Source organism: Mya arenaria, chromosome 1 (genome assembly GCF_026914265.1).
Source record: "Mya arenaria isolate MELC-2E11 chromosome 1, ASM2691426v1".
Taxonomy (NCBI): Eukaryota; Metazoa; Mollusca; class Bivalvia; order Myida; family Myidae; genus Mya; species Mya arenaria.
Window position 1 is genome coordinate 22,935,523 of NC_069122.1, and position 27,407 is coordinate 22,962,929.

At 38.3% G+C, this 27,407-nt stretch overlaps 1 protein-coding gene across 4 annotated transcripts in view; it reads right to left on the reverse strand.

Moving 5' to 3' along the window:
- Positions 1-5,427: 5,427 nt before the first annotated feature.
- LOC128231409 (late secretory pathway protein AVL9 homolog) overlaps positions 5,428-27,407 on the reverse strand; it is a 36,345-nt gene continuing 14,365 nt past the window's right edge. For 3 of the 4 annotated variants that reach the window (XM_052944203.1, XM_052944224.1, XM_052944232.1), the window contains 11 exons: positions 24,671-25,145; positions 21,219-21,627; positions 18,835-18,909; positions 18,227-18,420; positions 17,726-17,860; positions 17,363-17,501; positions 15,575-15,655; positions 15,270-15,384; positions 11,620-11,673; positions 10,205-10,293; positions 5,428-5,917 (listed from right to left, as the gene is read on the reverse strand). In XM_052944203.1, the coding sequence (XP_052800163.1) occupies positions 5,844-5,917; positions 10,205-10,293; positions 11,620-11,673; positions 15,270-15,384; positions 15,575-15,655; positions 17,363-17,501; positions 17,726-17,860; positions 18,227-18,420; positions 18,835-18,909; positions 21,219-21,627; positions 24,671-25,145 (1,840 nt within the window). In that variant the 3' untranslated portion in view covers positions 5,428-5,843. Of the gene's footprint in view, positions 5,918-6,198; positions 6,264-10,204; positions 10,294-11,619; positions 11,674-15,269; positions 15,385-15,574; positions 15,656-17,362; positions 17,502-17,725; positions 17,861-18,226; positions 18,421-18,834; positions 18,910-21,218; positions 21,628-24,670; positions 25,146-27,407 lie in introns of those variants that run through there. The other variant, XM_052944213.1, reaches the window with a different exon arrangement.

Consider the following 27,407-nt stretch of genomic DNA (forward strand, 5'->3'; position numbering starts at 1 on the left):
TAGTCTATAGTCTATTAGATAAGTCAGTATTGATTTTACTGGTCCACTCAGATTGGCCTTACTATATTAATTTAATTTTACTGATAAGATCATTTCCTCAAGCAGTTACAGTTTACTGATGACTTTATGATGTTAATCATTTAATGGGCCAGTAACTAAAGACAAGGGGTTTCTACCCGTCATTTACTGACTATATTTGACATTTTTTTAATTCTAATGTAGGTGAAATGAGAATAAAACATTTCTTAAATAAATACAATAAATTTCTTTGTAAGCCAATATTTGAAAATAGGGGTGATATAAATATAATTGTGCTACAATTATAACATCCAAACAATTATGATTTTTTTGGTAATTCAGACATTTAATTAAAGTCAATTAGTGATTACAAAATAATAATTCTGAATCCTACGTATATTAGAGAACAGCACTTTTATATTCAAACTGTGAATGCAAAACCAATGTTTAAGATAAAAAAGTAATTGTGATTTAAAGATGTTGAAAAAAAATGATTTAAAAATAGTAGCTCAGGCTTTTTCATATGCATTACATTATAACTTCATCAAAAAGTTAATAAATGCTAATCTAAATGATATTGCAATTGTCTGATACTGTCCTGTAAAGATGTTATGTAACTATATTCACGATTTATTTCATTACTTTTCAAACATTAACATTTTAAAAGCCTAGTTTGAGCATTTGATACTGAATGTATCTATTTATCTTTGTCTATAAAAATAGCACAAAAGGAAATTATCCTACCAAATGGCCGACTAACCTGGCATTAAAATTAATTGAATTTTAGCAAAATGATAAAATGCTTATTCATACTTTTGTGATGAGATTATGAGATTTTAACAGTGTTAGCCCCGATAGGTAGGAACCAATAGAATAAACACAGGAAGTATCAGGAACCAAAAAAAGGGAATTATCCTATGCATGCAACCATTAAGCAGGCATTACAATGAATGAGTTCCTATTAAACTTGCTATTTGATGTAAAAATACATGATATGCATGGTAAATAAAAAAAATCTATACAATTTGATTAACAAATGATGAAAAGTGTCCTAAAGAAGCAGTACTTTTATTTTATAATGCAGTTGCAACACAAAATATAGCCTATTTCATATCTTTTATCAACACATATTTGTTTATATCTTTTCTCTAAATCAAAATTTATAAAAATATATTGAGTTTCCTTCAAAGGCCTAGTTTTAGGAATGATTGTCATGATAATTATTTGCTGTGTATCCCTTGTTTATTGCACTAGTGTCATTGCAGGGCCAATTTCCTGTGTATTTGTTTATTGGCGCGGGGCCATTTAGAGGTGACACCATTTAGAGAAGAAAATAGCATTGTCTCTAATACACAACCAATTCTTGCATAAACAATGTATGCATAGCCAATGTATTAATTTGACTGATGGGAAGTAAATAATAAACACATAAAGTTAAAAGGGTTTCATTCCATTTATGTTGTATAATATAAATGATATTAATTGGATATTATAAATAATATCTAACATTACTCTTATTCTTACTCTAAAGCATCGTAATAATGCCTTTAATATGATTTAAAAAAATAAACGATTATTCAAACACTGACAGATCTGAGATTTGACAGGCAGCAGGAGGCAATAAAGATACAGATCAATACACAGAATTGTGTACTATGGGGGGGGGGGCACTTAAAGAAGGCTTAAATTAGCCTTCAATGGATAGTATTTCATTTGTATTTTCATTTATACAAAACATTTAAAATATGTGTTTATCTATTATGTGTTTCAAATCAGAAATGCAATTAATAAATCTGGGTACAATGTATTAAATATTCTATAATAATTAATGGTGTACTTATTTGATAATGATTGCTGTGAGGTTGTCACCTTAAGTCATAATACATTTGTTAAACAAAAATAAACATAAAATTGAAAGTTTCAGAATAGATGGAAGAAAATCTTTGTTTCTATAACCTTTGAATGAATCAACAATTTCACAGTTTGAGCTTGAAACAATAAGACGTGAACTTTGATGATTTACTATTTCAAATAACGAACAACTTGTAATTATCACCTTGTGAAACTCATTGTTTTACTTTAAATAAAGGCTCGTGAATTCCTTTCATTGTTATGTTCAATAAGTGTTTGAAGATGAAACCCATTAACCCAGAGGCAAAATTATATCATTATACCTATCAATTTATATCAAAATAATGCAATGCATATTTCAAAAGAAAACAAAAAACATTTAAATATCTTTGTTTGCCATTTTTTTTTATAAAACAACATCAGTTATTTAATTTTATAAATCTATATTATTTACATGAAAGGTCCAAATGGATTATAATTATTCTCTATGTATTAATTAACATAAAAACATCTGTTTAAACTACACTCATCATTCTAAGTTTCACTGTAAAGATAGCTTTTATGATAGACTGAAGAAGCCTTATCTGCATTTAGTCTTTCCCTGGTCTTACCCTAGTGCACCACGAAGTGCACTGATGGTGAACTGATAGTGAACAAGAAGTTCACTTACTGTCAAGTTTGGTCTTAACAGTACTGTATGTTCGGCGATTTTATAAAGAAATAATGTACTTTAGAAATGAACCCTAATATAATCAAAACTCTTTACAACATCTACAGTTTACTATTTGCATAAAACCAATTCCCATGCCTTGATAATTGCCCACCATTCTTAAATACCATAACTTTCATTTTGTCTATATTAACCACAAGCTTGCATTCATCGCAAAAGACCTGGGCCCTGTAGTATATTTACCTGCCTTTGTAGGCCTACAATGGTGTCAGATACACATACAGGAAAAGATTGAATACCTCTTACATTCTCGTTTAAGAACAACGTCAAGCTATGCAATTCATTTATGAACAAGGCAAACAATATTGGAATTAAACTACAATCTTGACGCTACCCTATTGGTCAATAAAAATATCGGAAAGTCCTATTTTGGTTTTAACAAAACCAATGACAAAAGGCATATATTGACTTAATTTTTCTATACGATCACCCCGAGATATTGTTTGAGATATTGCTTTACGTAGAACATCATAAAACGATGAATGGTAAACAGAGTCAAATGCTTTGTGAATTCTATAAAGCAACATTAATGGGCTTACGTTTTCTTTGTATATTTTTCGTTATAAAAAATATAATATATTGAAACTTACAAGCTATACAATTCATTTATGAACAAGGCAAACAATATTGGAGTTAAACTACAATCTTGACGCTATCCTATTGGTCAATAAAAATATCGGAAAGTCCTATTTTGGTTTTAACAACACCTATGACAAAGGCATATATTGACTTAATTTTTCAATACGAACACCCGAGATATTGTTTTGAGATATTGCTTTACGTAGAACATCATAAAATGATGAATAGTTAACAGAGTCAACTGCTTTGTGAATTCTATAAAGCAACGTTAATGGGCTTCCGTTTTTTTGTATATTTTTCGTATAAAAAATATAATATATTGAAACTTTACAATGGAGTCAACATTGAACCTCTGAACAGATGGCACAAACAAACTTACCGTTTTGTATAAAATGAATCATTATCTAACACCTACATATTTATCGCTCTCGCTTGCTGACGAGCCCGACCACAGGTACACTTTCAGAAAAATAATTCCATTCCATCATTGCTTTTAAATTAAGGAAAACTTTCTCAAAATGTGTTAATGGTCATTATAATCTCATATCAAAGTACAATAGTAGTCTTAAATCACTCATTGCTGATAGTAATGCTCATCCCGATTTTTATGGTGATGTTTTAAAGAAAATTCGTAAAATTAAAATGTTTAATTAGTTTGGCAGATAGACTTAATGAATTACTTGGATTTTATAAAAACCGTAGATATAAAGGCAATATTTTGAAGAGCACTTGCCTTCTTGTTTTTGAAGATGAATACCTGAAACAAAATATTGGGTTGAATATAGCATTCTTTCATTACTGAACTTTGAGTGCTTTGATTTTTATGAAGAATTTGCTAATTCATGTTATCTTTAAAACCTTTTTTGGCGAACACGTGTTGACTGACTCCGAGTGTTTTAGCTGTGACTTAATTTTCTTCATATATTTTACGTTTTCAAATCATTTGGAAGGAGAGAATAGCATATACAAGTCGCTCTTATTTTTGGTAATGTTTTTCTTTATTTGTTCCCAGTTTTAGTACAATGGTGCTTTTTATTATGAAACTCGATGATCACACAGTTTTAAACCTTTTATTTCATAAGGCAGACTGTGTGTGATGTTATTGGTTTCCAACGATGACTGCATCGTATCTTTGATAAGTATTTGCATTAGGTGCTCTGTCTGCAGATAGAGTTGGGATCTCTAATCATAGAAGTACTTCGGGTTTACCTTTTCGTTTTTTTATTATCATTTGTTTTATTGACAAGTTTCCCCAAGTTAATGCATTTTTTGATAAGATTTACCTTTTGCGTTTTATCTTTATTAAGGATTGTTGGGATAAGAGTGTGATTTGTGCACATAAACTGGTTTAAACCCCCAGTAAATTTACATTTTACTGACCGTTCCAAGGCGGTACCTAACAATTCTTGATAAACATACCAATTATTTTTATATGTATATATATATATATATATATATATATATATATATATATATATATATATATATATATATATATATATATATATAATATTTATGCACTGTGCTGTGTGTAGAGTTTTGTGCTGTTCTATGTTTCTTGTTTGTGATTTTGTGTTCTATGTCTTTGGCGTTTACCCATTGCCACAAAACCGGGTTTATGTTTAAACTTTTTGCTACTGAGCATGTTTCTGTAGCTTTTTGCATAAATATTGCAAATCACAATTCTACCAATTCATTCTTCTATCATTCGTAAATGGAATCTCCTTCACCCAACATTCACCTTACAACCCTCCCTTGCAGCTTCCAAATCAACTTTAAATCCTGTTCCACATCATCAGTCTACTCCGCCCTTTGCAATATTGGCCTGACAAAAAATCGAACCCTTCACGCCTGGCTCCGTGTTTCCTGTAGCTCAAACATGACCTCATTGTCCCACCTCTATGACCAAGGAAAAATAGGAGCAGACAAAATGAAATTGGTTATATTTTGACAAATCAAGGGCCATAACTCTAGAGTGAATAGTTTGGTAAAGATAAAATAAGTTAGTGATTGAATATGAAGAACATCGCCACCGATGATGTAGACAGACAAACATGTCTGCGCAGGCGACATAAAAATGTAAGCAGGTGGTTATCAAGAATTTCAACATATATAAAATATACAAATTGAATGACTTTTTAAAAGCATCCTTAATACAACACTATATACCTTTAGTATCAAAGAAAACAGCAAAACCAATGCATAATAGTATGAGGAAGTCTGAGGAGGATTTACAAACAAAATTTTACAAGTTATTTCTCATTTATTTCACATACAGTAATAATTACTAAACAAAGTCAGGAATGACACATGATATTGCACAAACAATTATGACAAAAGATAGAAGTAATATCATATTTGAAAAACACCAACAAGCAAATGGATATGTCACAAACATACATGTATAATGAATAAGCCATTAAAATGATTAATAAACTTAACTCTATTTAAATAAATCTACGAGAAAACAGACAAAAAAACCTTTTTTCAATTAACTAACAAAGCATGATTGTACCATACATATATAAATGTTCAATGACCAATAAATGGACACTCAGTAATATTTATTACAAAATTTGACATCAGCAATGAATCTAAGTATTAGCCATTTACTTTAATATAAAGATATCATAATGCCCCCCCTTGCATCTATGAATGCCACTAGTTATATATTGTTGCTGGTCTTCCATGTCGAAAACCAGGAGGACAGGGAGGATTTGGCCTGTGTTAATGCCCCACCTGAAATAAACAATAACACAAGGTTATATGTACATGGAGGATTTGGCCTGTGTTAATGCCCCACCTGAAATAAACAATAACACAAGGTTATATGTACATGGAGGGCAGGGAGGATTTGGCCTGTGTTAATGCCCCACCTGAAATAAACAATAACACAAGGTTATATGTACATGAAGGGCAGTGAGGATTTGGCCTGTGTTATTGCCCCACCTGAAATGAACAATAACACAGGTTATATGTACATGGAGGATTTGGCCTGTGTTAATGCCCCACCTGAAATAAACAATAACACAAGGTTATATGTACATGGAGGGCAGGGAGGATTTGGCCTGTGTTAATGCCCCACCTGAAATAAACAATAACACAAGGTTATATGTACATGAAGGGCAGGGAGGATTTGGTCTGTGTTATTGCCCAGCCTGGAAACAACAATAACACAAGGTTGCATGTACATGGAGGGCAGGGAGGATTTGGCTGGGTTAATGACACCAGGGTTCGAACCCGTGTCGCCAAAATTGCAGTCCAGTGTTGTATCCACTGTGCCACGAAGGCTTACCCTAAACAGTTGGAATATTTAAGCTATATACCTAACTTGGTAATATCACGTGATAACATCGACTAACCAGCACGCATAAGGAATGAATTCTACTAGGCAGACATACCAAGAAATCTTTTTTAATGAAAAATTAAAAAAAAAATGCGAAAAATAAATTAATTGTTAACTATGTGGTACTTCAGTACACATCGATACCAAGCTTATGTCAGTTTTGGACAGTTTTCTTTTTTTTCGCTATTTCATCACACAGAGTACAGCCAGTATAATGTCTGCCTGGAAACAACAATAACACAAGGTTACATGTACATGGAGGGCAGGAGGGATTTGGCCTGTGTTAATACCAAGTCTAGAAACAACAATAGCACAAGGTAACATGTACATGGAGGGCAGGGGGGATTTGGCCTGTGTTATTGCCAAGACTGGAAACAACAATAGCACAAGGTGCCGTAACATGGAGGGAAGGGAGGATTTGGACTGTGTTATTGCCCAGCCTGGAAACAACAATAACACAAGGTAATACGTACATGGAGGGCAGGGAGGATTTGGCCTGTGTTAATGCCCAGCCTGGAAACAACAATTACACAAGGTTATATGAACATGGAGGGCAGGAAGGATTTGGCCTGTGTTAATGTCTGCCTGGCAACAACAAAAACACAAGGTTATATGTACATGGAGGGCAGGGAGGATTTGGCATGTGTTAATGCCCAGCCTGGAAACAACAGTTACACATGGTTATATGAACATGGAGGGCAGGAAGGATTTGGCCTGTGTTAATGCCCAGCCTGGAAACAACAATAACACAAGGTTGTATGTACATGGAGGGCAGGAAGGATTTGGCCTGTGTTAATGTCTGCCTGGCAACAACAAAAACACAAGGTTATATGTACATGGAGGGCAGGGAGGATTTGGCCCGTGTTAATGCCCAGCCTGGAAATAACAATTACACAAGGTTACATGTACATGGAGGGCAGGGAGGATTTGGCCTGTGTTATTGCCCAGCCTGGAAACAACAATAACACAAGGTTATATGTACATGGAGGGCAGGGAGGATTTGGCCTGTGTTAATCCCAAGTCTAGAAACAAAAATAACACAAGGTTATAAGTACATGGAGGGCAGGGAGGATTTGTCTGGGTAAATGTCTACCTGGAAACAACAATTCACCAGGACATATGTACATGGAGGACAGGGAGGATTTGGCCAGTGTTAATTCCAACTCTGGAAACAACATTTACATTTACCTGTGTTGATACCCAACACTTTCAAAGCTTTATGCTCTTCTATAAAGAAACAAGTTTGGATGCAATATGTCAACTCTAACTAATTTTATTCAGAACCAACCATTCATTTGTAGCCAAATGACTTTGACCTTGACCCTTGGGTCCCCAAATCCATCCGATGAAAGGTCTCATAAACTCTGCCTATATAACAAGTTTGGTCGACATATATATCAAACCTAACTAAAACAAGAGATGTTTGTCAAACATTATGCCCCCCCCCCCCTGAGCGCCATGTTGTCAGGATTAAATGGACAATTGAATGAAATATGCATGGACCGAAATGACAGCTGATTTGTTGCTGTTTTAAGATTATGACCATTAAAGTGTGAGGATAAAGTGTGTTATGACCGTCATGACCTTTGACTCTATGAACTCAAAATCCAGAGTCATCAGCTGGTCACCAGAAACCTAAATGTCAAGTTTGAGGGCTATTGGTGCAGGCATTGTCAAGTTATCACAAGACAAGTTTTTTTTCGTTCAAGGTCACTGTGACCTTGACCTTTGACCTGATGACCCCTTAAATCATAAGGGGTCATCTACAAGTCAGATGCAACTCCAAGTCAAGTTTGAAGGCCATGGGTTCAGGCATTGTTGAGTTATCACTCTGACAACCTTTTACCATTCAAAATCACTGTGACCTTGACCTTTGGCTCTATGAATCCTAAAATCAATAAGGGTGATCTACTGGTCAGGCTTAACATCCATGTCAAGTTTAATGATCATAGGTTCAGGCATTGTTGAGAAATCAGTGGGGGAAGATTTGTGAACTTTTTTGCGTTAAAGGTTACTGTGACATTGACCTTGGCCTGATGACCCCCGAAGTCGATAGGGGTCATCTACTGGGCAGGCCCAACCTTCATGTCAAGTTTGATGACCAAAGGTCCAACAATTGTCGAGTTTGCTTTCAAGGTCACTGTAACCTTGACCTTTGACCCCTAAAATCAATAGGGGTCATCTACTGGTCAGGCCCAACCTCCATGTCAAGTTTGAGGGCCATGGGTGCAGGCATTGTTGAGTTATCACTTGGACAACCTTTTATCATTCAAGGTCATAGTGACCTTGAATTTTGGCCCAATGACCCCTAAAATTAATAGGGACAATTTTCTGGCCAGGCTCAATCTCTAAATCAAGTTTGAGGGCCATGGGTGCAGGCATTGTTGAGTTATCACTCGGACAACCTTTTACCATTCCAGGTCACTGCAACCTTGACCTTTGGCCAGATGACCCCCAAAAACCATAGGGGTCATCTCCTGGTCAGGCCAATTCTCCAAGTCAAATTTGAGGGCCATGGGTGCAGGCATTGTTGAGTTATCAATCGGACAACCTTTTACAATTCAAGGTCACTGTGACCTTGACCTTTGGCTCAATGACCCCCAAAAACAATAGGGGTCATCTACTGGTCAGGCCCAACCTCCAAGTCAAGTTTGAGGGCCATGGGTGCAGGCATTGTTGAGTTATCACATGAACAACCTTTTACTATTAAAGGTCACTGTGACCTTGATCTTTGACCCATTGAGCCCAAAAAACAATAGGGGTCAGCTACTGGTCAGGCCCAACCTCAAAGTCAAGTTTGAGGGCCATGGGTGCAGGCATTGTCACGTTATCACTTGGACAACCTTTTACCGTTCAAGGTCACTGTGACCTTGACCTTTGGCCTGATGACCCCCAAAAACAATAGGGGGCAACTACTGGTCAGGCCCAACCTCCAAGTCAAGTTTGAGGGCCATGGGCGCAGGCATTGTCACGTTATCACTCGGACAACCTTTTACCATTCAAGGTCACTGTGACCTTGACCTTTGGCCTGATGACCCCCAAAAACAATAGGGGTCAACTACTGGTCAGGCCCAACCTCCATGTCAAGTTTGAGGGCCATGGGAGCAGGCATTGTCACGTTATCACTCGGACAACCTTTTACCATTCAATGTTACTGTGACCTTGACCTTTGGCCTGATGACCCCCAAAAACAATAGGGGTCATCTACTGGTCAGGCCCAACCTCCATGTCAAGTTTGAGGGCCATGGGTGCAGGCATTGTCGAGTTATCACTCGGACAAGCTTTAAAATTATTTTACCATTAAAGGTCACTGTGACCTTGACCTTTGACCCGATGACCCCCAAAATCAATGGGGGTCATCTACTGGTCAGCCCCAACCTTCATGTGAAGTTTGATGACCATACGTCCAGGGATTGTTGAGTTATCACTCGGACAAGCTTTGGTCTACCGACGGACCGACCGACATACTGACATGCCTGTGCAAAGCAATATACCCCTCTTCTTCGAAGGGGGGCATAATTATTCAATACCATAGGTTAAATTGACGCTGCCCTCCAGACCGCGGGCCTGCCTGAACATCAACGTAAGTCATTCTAACAACTGGGTTTCACTTTGTGAAAACCTGGTTCAAAAGCAAATGAAGATGTGCCTACTAAATCGTCCATGAATCAAGTACCTACCAACAGCCTTTCCCGTCTGTACGACATATTTTCCTGTCTGGGACACGGCAGCATTAATCTTCTTGCCACCCTCCGTATTATGCATGGTACTGTGGGTTAATAATAATAATAATAGTAATAATAATAACACATTAAGACATAATATGGTTACATAAATATCTTTCATAGACATTCCATGTTTGCATTGCAATATATGAGGATTTAGTACCAAATATTTTTTTCACATGAAAAATATTGTTATTGGTGGTGGATCTTAATGTCTGCGATTAGTTATTGGCTAAGTGCACAATATCCCGTATGTGAACCAGGATTGCTGCGTGATATTCAAATTGATTTTTCAAAAGATAGCCATTGCAACTCTTAAAACAAGGACGTAAACGGTGTGCAAGTAAGTTTTTGAAGAACTATTTCAGCGCAATGTTTTTGCAGGATTGATATTTCAGAAATGTAAGATTTTTTGCATTTGCTCCATAGAAGGTTGTTGATAATATGTAGGAATTAAAATAGAGGTTTTTCATATCCTGAAAAGATAATTATTTATTTCCAATAGCAGTGCATTTTTTACTTTAGTGCAAGCATGATTTAATTGGTACTTTAAATTTAAATTTTGATCAATGTAAATGCCTTTTGATTTTCAACTTGTTCTATTTGTGGGCTGTACATGTATATTGATAAGTTAAGTTTACCTCAAGTTTTAATATATTTGAAGAGCCTCTTTAACGTACCCTTTGACTTTTAAGGATGAACAAATTGTTGGCTTCACACCAGTAAACCACAGTGTCAATATCAATTTGTTGTTGTGACTGTAGACATTTAATGTTGCTGTCTGTTTGTTGTTGTGACTGTTAACATTTAATGTTGCTGTCTGTTGCATACAACATTCAATCATCTGCATGCATGTCAATTAAGGAATGAGTAAGACAGAATCCAGCATCAATTATGCATACATTTAAACACCATTTATCGGAAGTCTACTGGACCCAGAAAAATTCTTCTGATTAACAATATTTAGAGTTAACAATAATTAGAAAATGACAGCGTTCACGAATTATTGTTAACATTAAATATTTAGTCCTAAAGATTGCAATGAGGGCCACATGTTACCAACATGTTACATCGTTCAGAATACATGCACTGAAAATAAACTCAGATTAACTCAGTATTGATCTGGTTAATTTCTCGAGAATGATGTGATGTCCTGCTGCACTTTGTTGTCATACTTTTCCTTGTTACGATTTTGATTTGTGAATTTTGAAATAGCGATAATTTTTGAAATAGCGATTTTTGATGAAATTTTTTATCAAACAAAGAAGAAATAAACAAAAAAACTTATGAAACTGGTATGAATGAGGTCCTTTGTAGTTTTCAATAGATTTCTCACATCCTTGATAATTACTTGCAGCATGTATACTTACTGTGCAAGCCGAACTTTAATATCAGCCATACTAAGGTTGCCTTGACATGGATGCCTGCAGAAGAAAGTATTTTATATTTCAAGTTGTATACAGATAAAAAAATGGAAAAAATCACACACCTCTGGCTTTCTAACATAACTTTCATGAACATTTACCAGCGATAGAACTCAATCAAATTATTTTCAGATTAACCTATATACATATATATATATATATAAAACTGGGGCCAGTTTCCAAACACAGTCAAATAAGTCTTGACAATGTTGATGTTACAAAAAAGTAACAAAAAAACTTATTTATAATTTTACTATCCGAGTCTAGTTAGCCCAGGTCTCTGTGCTAGCCAAAACCCGGTAGTTATGTGTTATCTTACTCTGCCTGTACCCCAGTTAGCCCGGGTCTCTCTGTGCTAACCAAAACCTGGTAGTTGTGTGTTATCTTACCCTGCCTGTACCCCAGTTAGCCTGGGTCTCTCTGTGCTAGCCAACACCTGGTAGTGGTGTGTTATCTTACCCTGCCTGTACCCCAGTTAGCCCGGTCTCTCTTTGCTAGCCAACACCCGGTAGTTATGTGAAATCTTACCCTGCCTGTACCCCAGTTAGCCCGGTCTCTCTGTGCTAGCCAACACCAGGTAGTTATGTGTAATCTTACCCTGCCTGTACCCCAGTTATCCCGGGTCTCTCTGTGCTAGCCAACACCTGGTAGTTATGTGAAATCTTAACTTGCCTGTTCCCCAGTTATCCCGGGTCTCTCTGTGCTAGCCAACACCAGGTTGTAATGTGTTATCTTACCCTGCCTGTACCCCAGTTATCCCGGGTCTCTCTGTGCTAGCCAACACCCGGCAGTTATGTGTAATCTTACCTTGCCTGTTCCCCGGTTAGCCCGGGTCTCTCTGTGCTAGCCAACACCAGGTAGTTATGTGTAATCTTACCCTGCCTGTACCCCAGTTAGCCCGGGTCTCTCTGTGCTAGCCAACACCAGGTAGTTATGTGTAATCTTACCCTGCCTGTACCCCAGTTAGCCTGGGTCTCTCTGTGCTAGCCAACACCAGGTAGTTATGTGTAATCTTACCCTGCCTGTTCCCCGGTTAGCCCGGTCTCTCTGTGCTAGCCAACACCAGGTAGTTATGTGTAGTCTTACCTTGCCTGTTCCCCAGTTATCCCGGGTCTCTCTGTGCTAGCCAACACCCGGTAGTTATGTGTAATCTTACCCTGCCTGTACCCCAGTTATCCCGGGTCTCTCTGTGCTAGCCAACACCAGGTAGTCATGTGTAATCTTACCTTGCCTGTACCCCAGTTAGCCAGGGTCTCTCTGTGCTAGCCAACACCAGGTAGTTATGTGTAATCTTACCCTGCCTGTTCCCCATTTATCCTGGGTCTCTCTGTGCTAGCCAACACCAGGTAGTTATGTGTAATCTTACCCTGCCTGTACCCCAGTTATCCCGGGTCTCTCTGTGCTAGCCAACACCCGGTAGTTATGTGTAATCTTACCTTGCCTGTACCCCAGTTATCCTGGGTCTCTCTGTGCTAGCCAACACCAGGTAGTTATGTGTAATCTTACCTTGCCTGTACCCCAGTTATACCGGGTCTCTCTGTGCTAGCCAACACCCGGTAGTTATGTGTAATCTTACCTTGCCTGTACCCCAGTTATCCCGGGTCTCTCTGTGCTAGCCAACACCAGGTAGTTATGTGTAATCTTACCTTGCCTGTACCCCAGTTATCCCGGGTCTCTCTGTGCTAGCAAACACCAGGTAGTCATGTGTAATCTTACCCTGCCTGTTCCCCAGTTATCCCGGGTCTCTCTGTGCTAGCCAACACCAGGCTGTTATGTGTAATCTTACCCTGCCTGTTCCCCAGTTATCCCGGGTCTCTCTGTGCTAGCCAACACCAGGAAGTTATGTGAAATCTTACCCTGCCTGTTCCCCAGTTAGCCCAGGTCTCTCTGTGCTAGCCAACACCAGGTAGTTATGTGAAATCTTACCTTGCCTGTTCCCCAGTTATCCCGGGTCTCTCTGTGCTAGCCAACACCCGGTAGTTATGTGTAATCTTACCTTGCCTGTTCCCCAGTTATCCCGGGTCTCTCTGTGCTAGCCAACACCAGGTAGTTATGTGTAATCTTACCCTGCCTGTACCCCAGTTATCCCGGGTCTCTCTGTGCTAGCCAACACCAGGTAGTTATGTGTAATCTTACCCTGCCTGTACCCCAGTTATTCCGGGTCTCTCTGTGCTAGCCAACACCAGGTAGTTATGTGTAATCTTACCCTGCCTGTACCCCAGTTAGCCCGGGTCTCTCTGTGCTAGCCAACACCAGGTAGTTATGTGTAATCTTACCCTGCCTGTACCCCAGTTAGCCCGGGTCTCTCTGTGCTAGCCAACACCAGGTAGTTATGTGTAGTCTTACCCTGCCTGTACCCCAGTCTCTCTGTGCTAGCCAACACCAGGTAGTTATGTGTAGTCTTACCTTGCCTGTTCCCCAGTTATCCCGGGTCTCTCTGTGCTAGCCAACACCCGGTAGTTATGTGTAATCTTACCCTGCCTGTACCCCAGTTAGCCCGGGTCTCTCTGTGCTAGCCAACACCAGGTAGTCATGTGTAATCTTACCCTGCCTGTACCCCAGTTAGCCAGGGTCTCTCTGTGCTAGCCAACACCAGGTAGTTATGTGTAATCTTACCCTGCCTGTTCCCCAGTTATCCAGGGTCTCTCTGTGCTAGCCAACACCAGGTAGTTATGTGTAATCTTACCCTGCCTGCACCCCAGTTATCCCGGGTCTCTCTGTGCTAGCCAACACCCGGTAGTTATGTGTAATCTTACCTTGCCTGTACCCCAGTTATCCCGGGTCTCTCTGTGCTAGCCAACACCAGGTAGTTATGTGTAATCTTACCTTGCCTGTACCCCAGTTATCCCGGGTCTCTCTGTGCTAGCCAACACCAGGTAGTTATGTGTAATCTTACCTTGCCTGTACCCCAGTTATCCCGGGTCTCTCTGTGCTAGCCAACACCAGGTAGTTATGTGTAATCTTACCTTGCCTGTACCCCAGTTATCCCGGGTCTCTCTGTGCTAGCCAACACCAGGTAGTCATGTGTAATCTTACCCTGCCTGTTCCCCAGTTATCCCGGGTCTCTCTGTGCTAGCCAACACCAGGCTGTTATGTGTAATCTTACCCTGCCTGTTCCCCAGTTATCCCGGGTCTCTCTGTGCTAGCCAACACCCGGTAGTTATGTGAAATCTTACCCTGCCTGTTCCCCAGTTAGCCCGGGTCTCTCTGTGCTAGCCAATACCCGGTAGTTATGTGAAATCTTACCTTGCCTGTTCCCCAGTTATCCCGGGTCTCTCTGTGCTAGCCAACACCAGGTAGTTATGTGTAATCTTACCCTGCCTGTACCCCAGTTATTCCGGGTCTCTCTGTGCTAGCCAACACCAGGTAGTTATGTGTAATCTTACCCTGCCTGTACCCCAGTTATTCCGGGTCTCTCTGTGCTAGCCAACACCAGGTAGTTATGTGTAATCTTACCCTGCCTGTACCCCAGTTATCCCGGGTCTCTCTGTGCTAGCCAACACCAGGCTGTTATGTGTAATCTTACCCTGCCTGTACCCCAGTTATTCCGGGTCTCTCTGTGCTAGCCAACACCAGGTAGTTATGTGTAGTCTTACCCTGCCTGTTCCCCAGTTAGCCCGGGTCTCTCTGTGCTAGCCAACACCCGGTAGTTATGTGTTGTCTTCCAGCATTGCACAAACGACCCACCAAAATCCTCCAACAGCTTAGCATCTAAAATATAATACTCTTATATGACCTGAAGTTTACAAATACAAAACATTTACTTTGTACATGTTTGGTTGGAGTTTGAAAGTGAATAATAATGTTTTTAAGACAATAAACAGTTTTTTTCCTTATGATCAAGTTTATATGCATTCAGGTTTCCATCCTACTCTGACACTGGCATACATAAGGAACATACCATCAGTGTTGATGGTAGCAATCAGTGCCTCAAGGTAGAGTCGGAACTGGGCCCTCAACCACTCATCATTCCCTTCCCACTCTGTAATCATAGGAAACATAAACTGATAACAGGAGGGTGCAAGTTCATTTTAGTTCATATAAATCAATATTCTTAAAACACTAAGAATTCAAACCTCGTTAATAAGATTATACACAAGCAAGCATTTAACTGTCACAATTTCTGCAAGAATTAAGTCCAAAGTTGTCCCACAAGGCTGTGTACAAAAATAAACTAGTTAAACTTGTTTATATAAAGAAATATATGCAAGCGTGTATGTGCATACACGATACAGTTTGACCCATGAAACGCCAATTTATCATCGATGCAAGCAGGGCACATGCACATTTTTCCAGTAAAAAAAGTTTTCATAATGGTATATGTGTAAACAATAGCGGTTGCAAAACTGCGCTCTTGACTACGCCGCTTTGACTTAGAAGTGAATACAATAATGACATAGGTGCCTGTCAAAAGCAAACAAAAAAAATCAAATTAAAAAGTAAACAGTGACCATAACTCTCAGGGGCCCAAAACACATTCTCATGAAAGGTTTCTATAAACTCTTTATATACACCAAGTATGCTCGCTTTGGCCTTGACCTAGATCCTAGGGTCCTCAAACGTAATCCCAAAGGTCTTCATAAATTCTTCCTATATACCAAGTTTGATCACTATATGTCAAACTATGCTAAAATTAGTTGATATATAAGGTGACTTTGACACTGCCCTCCCACCAGCACGCCCAAACAATGAGGCAAGTCATTCTAATAACTTGTTTTCCCTTTGTGAAAACCTAGTTAAGAATATAAAAATGTGCCTGTCAAAAGAAATAAAAAAAAAAATAAAATAAAAAAAATAAAAAATCTACAAAAGTAAATCAAGGGCCATAATTTGTATTTAGGGTTTAAATGGAGTTAGGTTACCTTATTGTAAGATGGTCGTCATTAATTATACGAGGTATTAAGTCAATTGAATGAAGGGTATAGTAGTTTTTTTTATTAAAATCCAAACTTGCCCTAAAACTTTAACCTGCGTTTGAGTTCCGAAGTCAATCAGCAGCCATAACTTGAATTAACAATAATAATTATAATGCTGCCTCAAATTCCATTCAATTCCTTTCAGACTTTTTCAAGTTCAGATTAAAACGAAAAGCTGACAACATTTATATAACTAGTGATAAAACAGCGTATTGTTACTGTGAGCAAATCCATGAAGTTGATATTGTGAATTGTTTAGATGTTAAGCATTTAAAAACAACAACCTGTGAATGTGAATTTGGGTCTTGATGGATGGTTATATCAGTATATAACATATATGTTGAATAAAAAATAATATGCGATTATCTAAAACAAAAGTCTTCAAGAGATACTCTACATATCTGTGTAGATTGTATAAAAAATGATGGCTTTGATTTTTTTCAATTTTGACCACAAAATGTGACCTTGACCTCCAGGTCAAAAACACAAATCTCATGCACTAAACACTTTCCTATGGAGCGAGACAATTTCATGAATTAATCTTGATATTTAACAAGGTCACCACAACCTTGACCTTTGACCTACTGACTTCAAATTTGTTACGGATCATTTGATGGTCATGACCAACCTGCCTTCCAAGTTTGAGGTTCTTGGGCCCAAGAAATCTTTAGTGATTGATCAGAAAAATCGGGACAGATGTCTCTACTATTTGTAGCTGATCTGGGGGATATTTTTTTAGGGTAATACTTGAGCTAACACAAACCAGCCCCTACCCGTGCCCTCAAAGTATCCATCATCCCCGGAGCCTGTAACAGCCTTCACCAGAATGTCAGCAAACCTGAGGTCTGCTGTGGTCAACACAAGGTGGCGCTGTAACTCACGATCATGCATCTCAATCTTGTTGTCTGTAACCTGCAGAAAAAGTAGAGTGGACTTTTTACAACAAAATGACTAACATTTTCCTATGGGATGGATGTAAGTATTATAAGTTTACATATAGTAAAAAAGAATCAGATAACGAATATGGTCGTAATTATAAAAGACCAACAAACAGTACGAAATCATCACGCTTCTTTTAAATCTTCCAAAATTTCCAGAATTAAAAAAAAGGAACATTCAATAATTTTCCCACTTACATCAATAATGACGTCTGTAAGATGTCGTTTCTGCCTGAACAGCATGTTAGTGGCTCCAATAAGAAAGCCACGTATGTTCACGTCACTCAACAGATCAAAATACTGTAGGGATAGGTATGGGTAGCATACACAACCCTGCAATTATATCAATACCATGAAATACACTAACAACAAATCATGAGGTCTACCAACATATTGCAGATGGAATACTTTGACATAATGTGAAAAATGCCGACCATACTCTCAGAATGCTTTGCAGAAACCAAAGTTGCTTTTGTTTTCATAACCATAATTGCATTTAAACAGTCAACCAATGTCAGTTCTGAATTACTATTTCAAAAACCAAAAACTTTTATAATTACCTTCTTTATTGGTAGATTTTAAGTTTTAAGTTTTATACATCACTTCACTCTGATCAGGATTGCAGTTTGCATTCCTTAAATAAATATCATAGATCAACATAGGGTGAAAGTAAATAGGGTGAAAGTAAATAGACCATACCTTTGTAAAGACAGCGAGGGGAAAACCCATATCATCTTGGTGTAGTTGTGACAGGGGAGGTAACTCACTGCTGACTGGAGATGGGGGCTCGCTTGTCTCCCTTGATCCAGGTTTACTGCGGGACAGTCGCTGCTTTAAACTTAGGCCACTCAGTGCATTTGTAAGACGACTTTTAATGGCAGCTGCTTTTACGCCTTTAAATGATAAAGCATCAAATGGCCGAAATGTCTTTTCAAGAAGCATATTGTAGTTTGCAACGTGTCTAATGTAATTTTATCATTAGATAGTATGAGATGCAAAAAAGATTCAAAGGGCCACAGTATAGGTTGATGCAAACAAAGAAAAAAACATCTTCATTTTTTGTCTAAATCATTAAAGTCAAATGAGTTAAACATAATAACACAAAAAATATAAAAAATTGTATCAATCTATATTCAAGTAATAAAATAAAAGAAACAAATAACAGCTCTTGTAGTCTGCATTTGTATTAATTCAGTGAACATAAAAGTATTATAAAGCAAATATCCAAATTTGAAAAAGGATTTTTACCACAAGCAAAATCAAGTCTAATGTAGAACACATAACTTTAGACAATAAAATACATGTACCTGGACTAAGCCCCTCCCCCACCTGGTCTTGCCCCTCTCTGTGCTCTTCAACTTCTTTCCCCTCATTCTGGGACCCTGAGGACAAACATATACCAAGTCAGCTATAAATGGCAGGACTGGGAATTGATTATAGGCCAGACCTCATTTGAAAACATTATTTTAAACAAGTCAAACAAATCAAATCAAATATGTTACCGGTAATGCATTCTGAACAAGGTCAATTCAATATTAATCCAGGTAATTTTTGCTATGTAAGTTAATTTTGACAGTCATATCAGTTGCATTAACAGAATGTCTGAAAACATGTTATGCAGTTTGGAAAAAGCAAATATTAGCAAGAAGTATGTTTATTTTAAAACCAATGATTTTCCTCCAGTACTCTCCATGAAGTACTGTAGTTTTGTTTTCTTATACATATAACAGTTTTTGCCTTGTTTTTTTCAGCACTTGTCCTTTCGGGCAATGTCCATTCGGGCAAGTCATTGAAGAAAACCACTTGCCCAGTTTTACTTGCCCTAAATGATTAAAAGATAATCAAAACTAGAGATTGCTTTATTGAAAAAGTGCTCCCCTATTGTGTGGTCGTAGCTGAGAAAAAATAAATGATAGACATGAAATTTGTAATTTTGGACTGGAGACGAACCGACAGTGAAGTTTGGTTTATTCACCCGTATTAAATAGTGAACATCTACTGCATACGATCAGTGATCTATGAATATTAAGACTTAATGTGATAGATGGATGCAAGAAGTACCATTTCGTTTTATTTCAATCTAGAGTATACAATCATCTGTACCAAATGTGAAGTCATTAGTATTACAGATATTGCGCTAAACTTTAACAAGTACATAGTTTGAATGGTGCCATATAGTATAAATACATGTTTAAATTATATATATATATATATACTTACTGAGGAAGAGGAGAAAGTGTTGTTGATTAATCTTGGAAAATGTAAAAGAAGTTTGTATTGTATGAAGTTCCTGGGAGCAAGTGTTATTCAATTATTGATCGGAAACCAATTTTCAGCTCAATGTCATCCTGACCTTGACCTTTGACACAAAATCAATAGGGGTCATTTACATGGCTAATTTTGCATACCAAGTATGAAGTTCCTAGGTGCAAGCGTTCTTTAGTTACTGAGCCGTAAGTTTCTTCACCTCAAGGTCACAGTGACCTTGACCTTTGACCTACTTATCTCAAAATCAATAGAGTTCATTTACTTGTCATGACCAACTAGCATACCAAAAATGAAGTTGCTGGGTGCAAGCGTTCTTTAGTTATTGAGCGGAAACTGTTTCCTCACCTCAAGGTCACGGTGATCTTCACCTTTGACCTACTGATCTCAAAAATCAATAGGAGTCATGTACTAGTCATGACCAACTAGGATACTAAGTATGAAGTTTCTGTGTACAAGCGTTCTTTAGTTATTGAGCAGAAACCATTTTTAAGCTTAAGGTTACTGCCAACATTTTACATGAAGGTAACAGCGACCTTGACCTTTGACCTTCTGATGTCAAAATCAATAGGGGTCATCTTCTAGTCATGACCATACTAAGTATGAAGTTCCTGGTTGCAAGCATTCTTTAGTTATTGAGCGGAAACCATTTCTTTACCTCAAGGTCACGGTGAAGTTGACCTTTGACGTACTGATCTCAAAATCAATAGGGTTAATCTACTAGTCATGACCAACTAGCACACCAAGTATGAAGTTCCTGGGTGCAAGAGTTCTTTAGTTTATTGAGCGGAAACCGTTTCTTCACCTCAAGGTCACAGACACCATGACCTTTGACCTAGTAACCTCAAAATCAATAGGGGTCATCTACTAGTCATGACCAACTAGCATACCAAGTATGAAGTTCCTATGTCTAAGTGTTCTATAGTTTTTGAGAGAAAAACGAACTGTGACGTACGGACTGACGGACTGACGGACAGGGCAAAAACAATATGTCCCCCTAATCATTGGGGAAGACATAACAAACAAAATAAGGAAGTATTTAATTTATAAGCGTTCAAGTGTCAGGCAGATGCTTAGACGTTTATAAATTGAATACAGGAAATGCTGAGCACGCTGAATGCTGTAACGTCACCAATTCATGTGTGAATATGCTAAAGCCAATATTTAGAACATTCATTTAGGATTTGTGAATTGTTGCTGAAGAAATATGAAAACTGAGGGATTTAAATTTCAAAAAAATGCACTTGCCCGTTCGGGCAACCACCTGGGAATTTTGACTTGTCTGAAACAGTCTTTACTTGTCCCGGGCTTCGGGCGACCCAGTTACGACGAAGACTGATATAAGAATGATTTAGATGTGAAAAGGCATTTGTTTCTTAATAAAGATAATTATTGAAAAGAAGAAACTTCCTGTATCTCGAGTTACCTGTAGAGTTTGTCCTGTCCAGAGCAGAGCTACCATTCCCACTGCCCTGTGATCCTTCAGACAAGTTTCGCTGAAGAGTTGGCATATCCTTAAATGAGCTAGCCAGTCCTGCACTCTCATCCAGGCTTAGACTCCCTTTGTCAGTGTTAATGGCGAGAGATAGGTTATCATCTTCCCACGAGAAACAATCTTCTTGATCAATCTTGCTGATGCTCTCTGGAGAATCCAAATCTTCAACACTTTCTTCTGTTTGTGACCTTTGCTTTAATGAGCTTGAAACATCCTCTTTGCCATCTTGACCTTGACCAAGGATTTCCTTTGGCAGGCTGCCAAAATGGTTTTCCGCAATCTCGAGTGAGTATTCCTCTATATTTATCACAGAACCCTTTTTTGGAATGCTTTTACCCTTCTGAAGAGAAACATATTTGTTAACCAAAAAATAATATGGTATTTGAGAAACAAACATATTTTAGGTCGAATCGATATCACAACTTCTTGTCATGATGAACATTTGTGGCACGATATTTCAACAAGAGCTGTCATGAGACAGCATGTCGACTTTTCACCACTTTGTCTAATAAATGAATATAATAATGATGTTATATGTCAAAAGCAATAAAAAAATCAAATTAAAAAGTAAACAAGAAACCCAGCGATGCAACAAAACCAACTTATTCAATGGTAAACAAAAGAACTTCAGGCTTTGTTGTGAGATTCAGTTTCAAGTCTTTTCTATTTTAGTAACAGTGACCTTGACCTTGATCATATTGGACCTGTGATTTACTGACCACAAAAACTATCGGGTTTATATACTTTTCAAGGGCAAAATATAACTGGAGTTTCATAGTCTTATTTCTAACAGTAATCTAATTATTGTGCAGTGTATTCAAAACAAGAGCTGTTGTAGAACAGTGTGCTCAACTATATGCTGATCAGAAATGAATACAATAGTGATGTAATGTGTGCCTGTCAAAACCAATAAAAATAGGACAAATTAAATGTAAACAAGAAATGCCGCAATTTGACCAAACCAGGTTTTCAATGTTTGACAGAAGAACTTCAGCCTTAATTGTCAGATTCATATTTAACTGTTGTTTTTTGTTGTTGTTTTTTCTGATACAGTGACCTTGACCCTAGGACTTCCAAATGCAATCGCATGGAAGTCCTCCATAAACTCTTCATACATACCAAATTTGGTCACAATATGTCAACCCTAACTAAAGTTATTCAGTACCAAATCATTATCTATTTTCAGTAACAGTGACCTTGAACACAGGGGCCCCAAACATAATTCAATGAAAGGTCTCCATCAACTCATCCTAAATACCAAATTCAGTCAAGATATGTCACCCCAACTGAAATAATTCGGGTTAAACCATTTTATAATTTTAGTAACAGTGGCCTTGACTTTGACCCCAGGGGTCCCAAATGCAATCCAATAAAAGGTCTCCATAAACTCTTCTTTCATAGGTACTGGGCCACCCATCTGCCAAATCAAGACGTACATCATTTTAATAACCAGGTTTCACTATGTGAATTAAGGGCCATAATTTGCAGTCTGCGAAATAACTTTTCAGATGAACTTGCCCTTTCGGACATCTCACTGGCAATTTTAACTTGCCCGGACCAATTTTCACTTGCCCGAATAAATTTCAAATAAAATATAAGCAAAGATCACATCAGAGTTGTCTTTGAAACCATTGCATCGGACTGGTTTAAATCAAGCGTCCAATCGGCTTTCAATTTTATACGCATAGTTATAAGCGTCTATTGATTCGGACTGCGGAGTAAGTGTACCAGTCGATACAGACCGCGTAAAACGTCATCAAATTTAGCGACTTTTACAAAGTCGAGTAATACGTCATCAAATTTAGAGTATTTACTTTGTTTGTTGACTTTCGGATAAACGATTTCGTTCTCTTTTTTCACTTGCCCGATCGGGCAAGCAAATACGATTTTTTACTTGCCCGGCGGGATTTTTACTTGCCCCGGGCATCGGGCACATGGGTTATTTCGCAGACTGAATTTGTATTTAGGGTTAATATGGAATTATGTAACCTAATTGTAAGATGGTTGTCAATTATTGTGTGAATGTTAAGTCAATTGAATGAAGGGTATAGAAGTTGTAAATAAAAATCCCAATGTGCCCTAAAGCTTTAACCTGACACAATGTGTCCTAAAACTTTAACCTAGGTTCCTTAGTCAATCAGGGGCCATAATTTTTATTTGGGATAATATGGAGTTATGAAACCTCATTGTGTGATGGTCCTGAACAACTGTGTGAAGTACTAAATGAATTAAATAAAGGGATTGGAGTTATAAGTGAAAATGCCAACCTTCCCTAAAACTTTAACCGGACGCAGAAGTGGCTAGTCAAGCCTCCTTATTCTTTGGATAGTTGAGCCAAAATCTCTAAATGCATGGCCATGTTATAGCTCAAACAAGCAAAATTCACAAGCGTGACTTTGACCTTTTACCTACAGACATGGTTCACGTGGCACATTGTCTTGTCATGTTGATCATTTATGCCAAGATATTTCAAAATCTCCCTATGAATGCCCAAGTCATAGCCTGGACAAGCTAAATTATAATAATTTTTACAATTAAGAGTGACCTTGACTTTTGAACTACGGATATGGGTCTGTGCAAACAACATATGGTCTTGTCATGGCGAAAATTGGTGCCAACATTGTTGCCAAGTTATTTTGCTGAATGGTCAAGTTAACAAGAACTGTCGTAAGACAGCGGGCTTGACTACGCTGCTTTGACTTAAAAGTGAAAAAAGGGATAATATGAAGTTATGTAACCTCATTGTGTGATGGTCTTGAACAACTGTGTGATGTATTAAGTCAATTGAATGAAGAGTATTGGGGCGCATAGTATAGCCTTCCTTATTCTTCGAATAATCAAACTAACAACAGGAGTTTGAATAGGTTTAACTGGGTGGGGGTTTAGGGTGCCTTTATTGCATTTATTAAAATATGATCTCTATGGACAAGGCCTGATGCTCAAACTATTTATTTTAAACTTGAGAGTGCATGCCCACTGGAACAAAACATGACAGCCATCCACACTACACAGGGATTCAATAAAACCACTGAAAAACTTTTTTACTGATCTAAAAAATACAGTTTTTGTAGTGTCTTTTTTTTCAAAATGTTTTGTGGAACCCCACTGGGCACTTCTTATTTAGGCTTTGTATTGCAAAGTGAAAAAAGCCCTGTGGTATAGATGTCTACCTCTCAACCAAGAGGTTGTAGATTTGATCCCCATTAGGGATACTTTCTCATAGCCTTTCAAAAAAGTTACTAGTTCTGGATTCTACTCAGCAAACAGAATCACTCTTGAGTTAAAATAAATCAATATATTTATTATAAACTAAAAATCAAGTATAACTGCAATATGCAGGTAGCCACCATAAAAAAAATTGAACATGTATAAGCATATTTTACCTGTACTGCCTCATATGAAGTGACCCCGGTCAGTAAATTGCTGTCCTCCGCTAGTACAATCCTCTGGTGATCACCGGAATAACTTTCATTTATATCACTTGCATTTGCATGCTCAGTTCCTATTTTGTCAAATTGTGTATCAGCCCTTTGTTTTGCATCCGATGTATAGTAATCATCCACATAGTCCAACGTCTCGCCAAGTTCAGAGTTACTTACTGAAGGTTCACTACTATTTCTCCTTTTCACAGCCTTATGAATTTTTAAGTCTGAATTGTTTGTATTTGCGACCTTGGAATTGTTATTTGTGAGACTAGAATGGTTTAAAGATGTGAGTGATTCCTTTGAGTGATTATCTTTCAATGTAAAATTGGGCCGATCTAGTCCACGATCCATGGTAGGGGAGGAAGGCTCCACAGCTGGAAATGTATCTCCCCCAGATATGACGGACAGCTCTGGAGACTTATCGCCACTATACCTGTGAAACAACATACATTTGTTTCATGAAGATGGTTGTTAATGGTATTATAGCACTACAAAGGTAAACTGTGAGAAGTATTAAGAAAATAATAAAAGCTCTACAGACAAAAGGTTGAAACAGACACAAGCATTTCAAGATGTACAATGCAGTTCTATTTTTTCATTTTGTAATAACATTTAGCAAGTGACCTGTAGACAAACATTTCTAAATACTTATTTTTGTAACATAAAAAAGTGATAGGCTTTACTGGACTAAGTATGAGTCACAACTGAAGGCTTTACTGGACTAAGTATGGGTCACAATCAAAGGCTTTACTGGACTTAGTTTGCGTCACAACCAAAGGCTTTACTGGACTTAGTATGGGTCACAACCATAGGCTTTACTAGACTTAGTATGGGTCACAACCATAGGCTTTACTAGACTTAGTATGGGTCACAACCATAGGCTTTACTAGACTTAGTATGGGTCACAACCAAAGGCTTTACTGGACTAAGTATGGGTCACAATCAAAGGCTTTACTGGACTTAGTTTGGGTCACAACCAAAGGCTTTACTGGACTTAGTTTGGGTCACAACCATAGGCTTTACTAGACTTAGTATGGGTGACAACCATAGGCTAGACTTAGTATGGGTCACAACCATAGGCTTTACTGGGCTTAGTATGAGTCACGACCATAGGCTTTACTGGACTTAGTATGGGTCACAACCATAGGCTTTACTGGACTTAGTATGGGTCACAACCATAGGCTTTACTAGACTTAGTATGAGTCACAACCATAGGCTTTACTGGGCTTAGTATGAGTCACAACCACAGGCTTTACTGGTCTTAGTATGGGTCACAACCACAGGCTTTACTGGACTTAGTATGAGTCACAACCATAGGCTTTACTGGACTTAGTATTGGTCACAACCATAGGCTTTACTGGACTTAGTATGGGTCACAACCATAGGCTTTACTAGACTTAGTATGGGTCACGACCATAGGCTTTACTAGACTTAGTATGGGTCACAACCATAGACTTTACTAGACTTGGTATGGGTCACGACCATCGGCTTTACTGGGTTAGTATGAGTCACGACCATAGGCTTTACTGGACTAAGTATGGGTCACGACCATAGGCTTTACTAGACTTAGTATGGGTCACGACCATAGGCTTTACTAGACTTAGTATGGGTCACGACCATAGGCTTTACTAGACTTGGTATGGGTCACGACCATCGGCTTTACTGGGCTTAGTATGAGTCACGACCACAGGCTTTACTGGTCTTGGTATGGGTCACGACCATAGGCTTTACTAGACTTAGTATGAGTCACGACCATAGGCTTTACTAGACTTGGTATGGGTCACGACCATCGGCTTTACTGGACTTAGTATGGGTCACGACCATAGGCTTTACTAGACTTAGTATGAGTCACGACCATAGGCTTTACTAGACTTAGTATGAGTCACGACCATAGGCTTTACTAGACTTAGTATGAGTCACAACCATAGGCTTTACTGGGCTTAATATGAGTCACAACCACAGGCTTTACTGGTCTTAGTATGGGTCACAACCACAGGCTTTACTGGACTTAGTATGAGTCACAACCATAGGCTTTACTGGACTTAGTATTGGTCACAACCATAGGCTTTACTGGACTTAGTATGGGTCACAACCATAGGCTTTACTAGACTTAGTATGGGTCACGACCATAGGCTTTACTAGACTTAGTATGGGTCACGACCATAGGCTTTACTAGACTTGGTATGGGTCACGACCATCGGCTTTACTGGGCTTAGTATGAGTCACGACCATAGGCTTTACTGGACTAAGTATGGGTCACGACCATAGGCTTTACTAGACTTAGTATGGGTCACGACCATAGGCTTTACTAGACTTAGTATGGGTCACGACCATAGGCTTTGCTTGGTATGGGTCACGACCATCGGCTTTACTGGGCTTAGCATGAGACACGACCACAGGCTTTACTGGTCTTGGTATGGGTCACGACCACAGGCTTTACTAGACTTAGTATGAGTCACGACCATAGGCTTTACTAGACCTGGTATGGGTCACGACCATCGGCTTTACTGGATTTAGTATGGGTCACGACCATAGGCTTTACTAGACTTAGTATTGGGTCACGACCATAGGCTTTACTAGACTTAGTATGGGTCACGACCACAGGCTTTACTAGACTTAGTATGAGTCACGACCATAGGCTTTACTAGACTTGGTATGGGTCACGACCATCGGCTTTACTGGACTTAGTATGGGT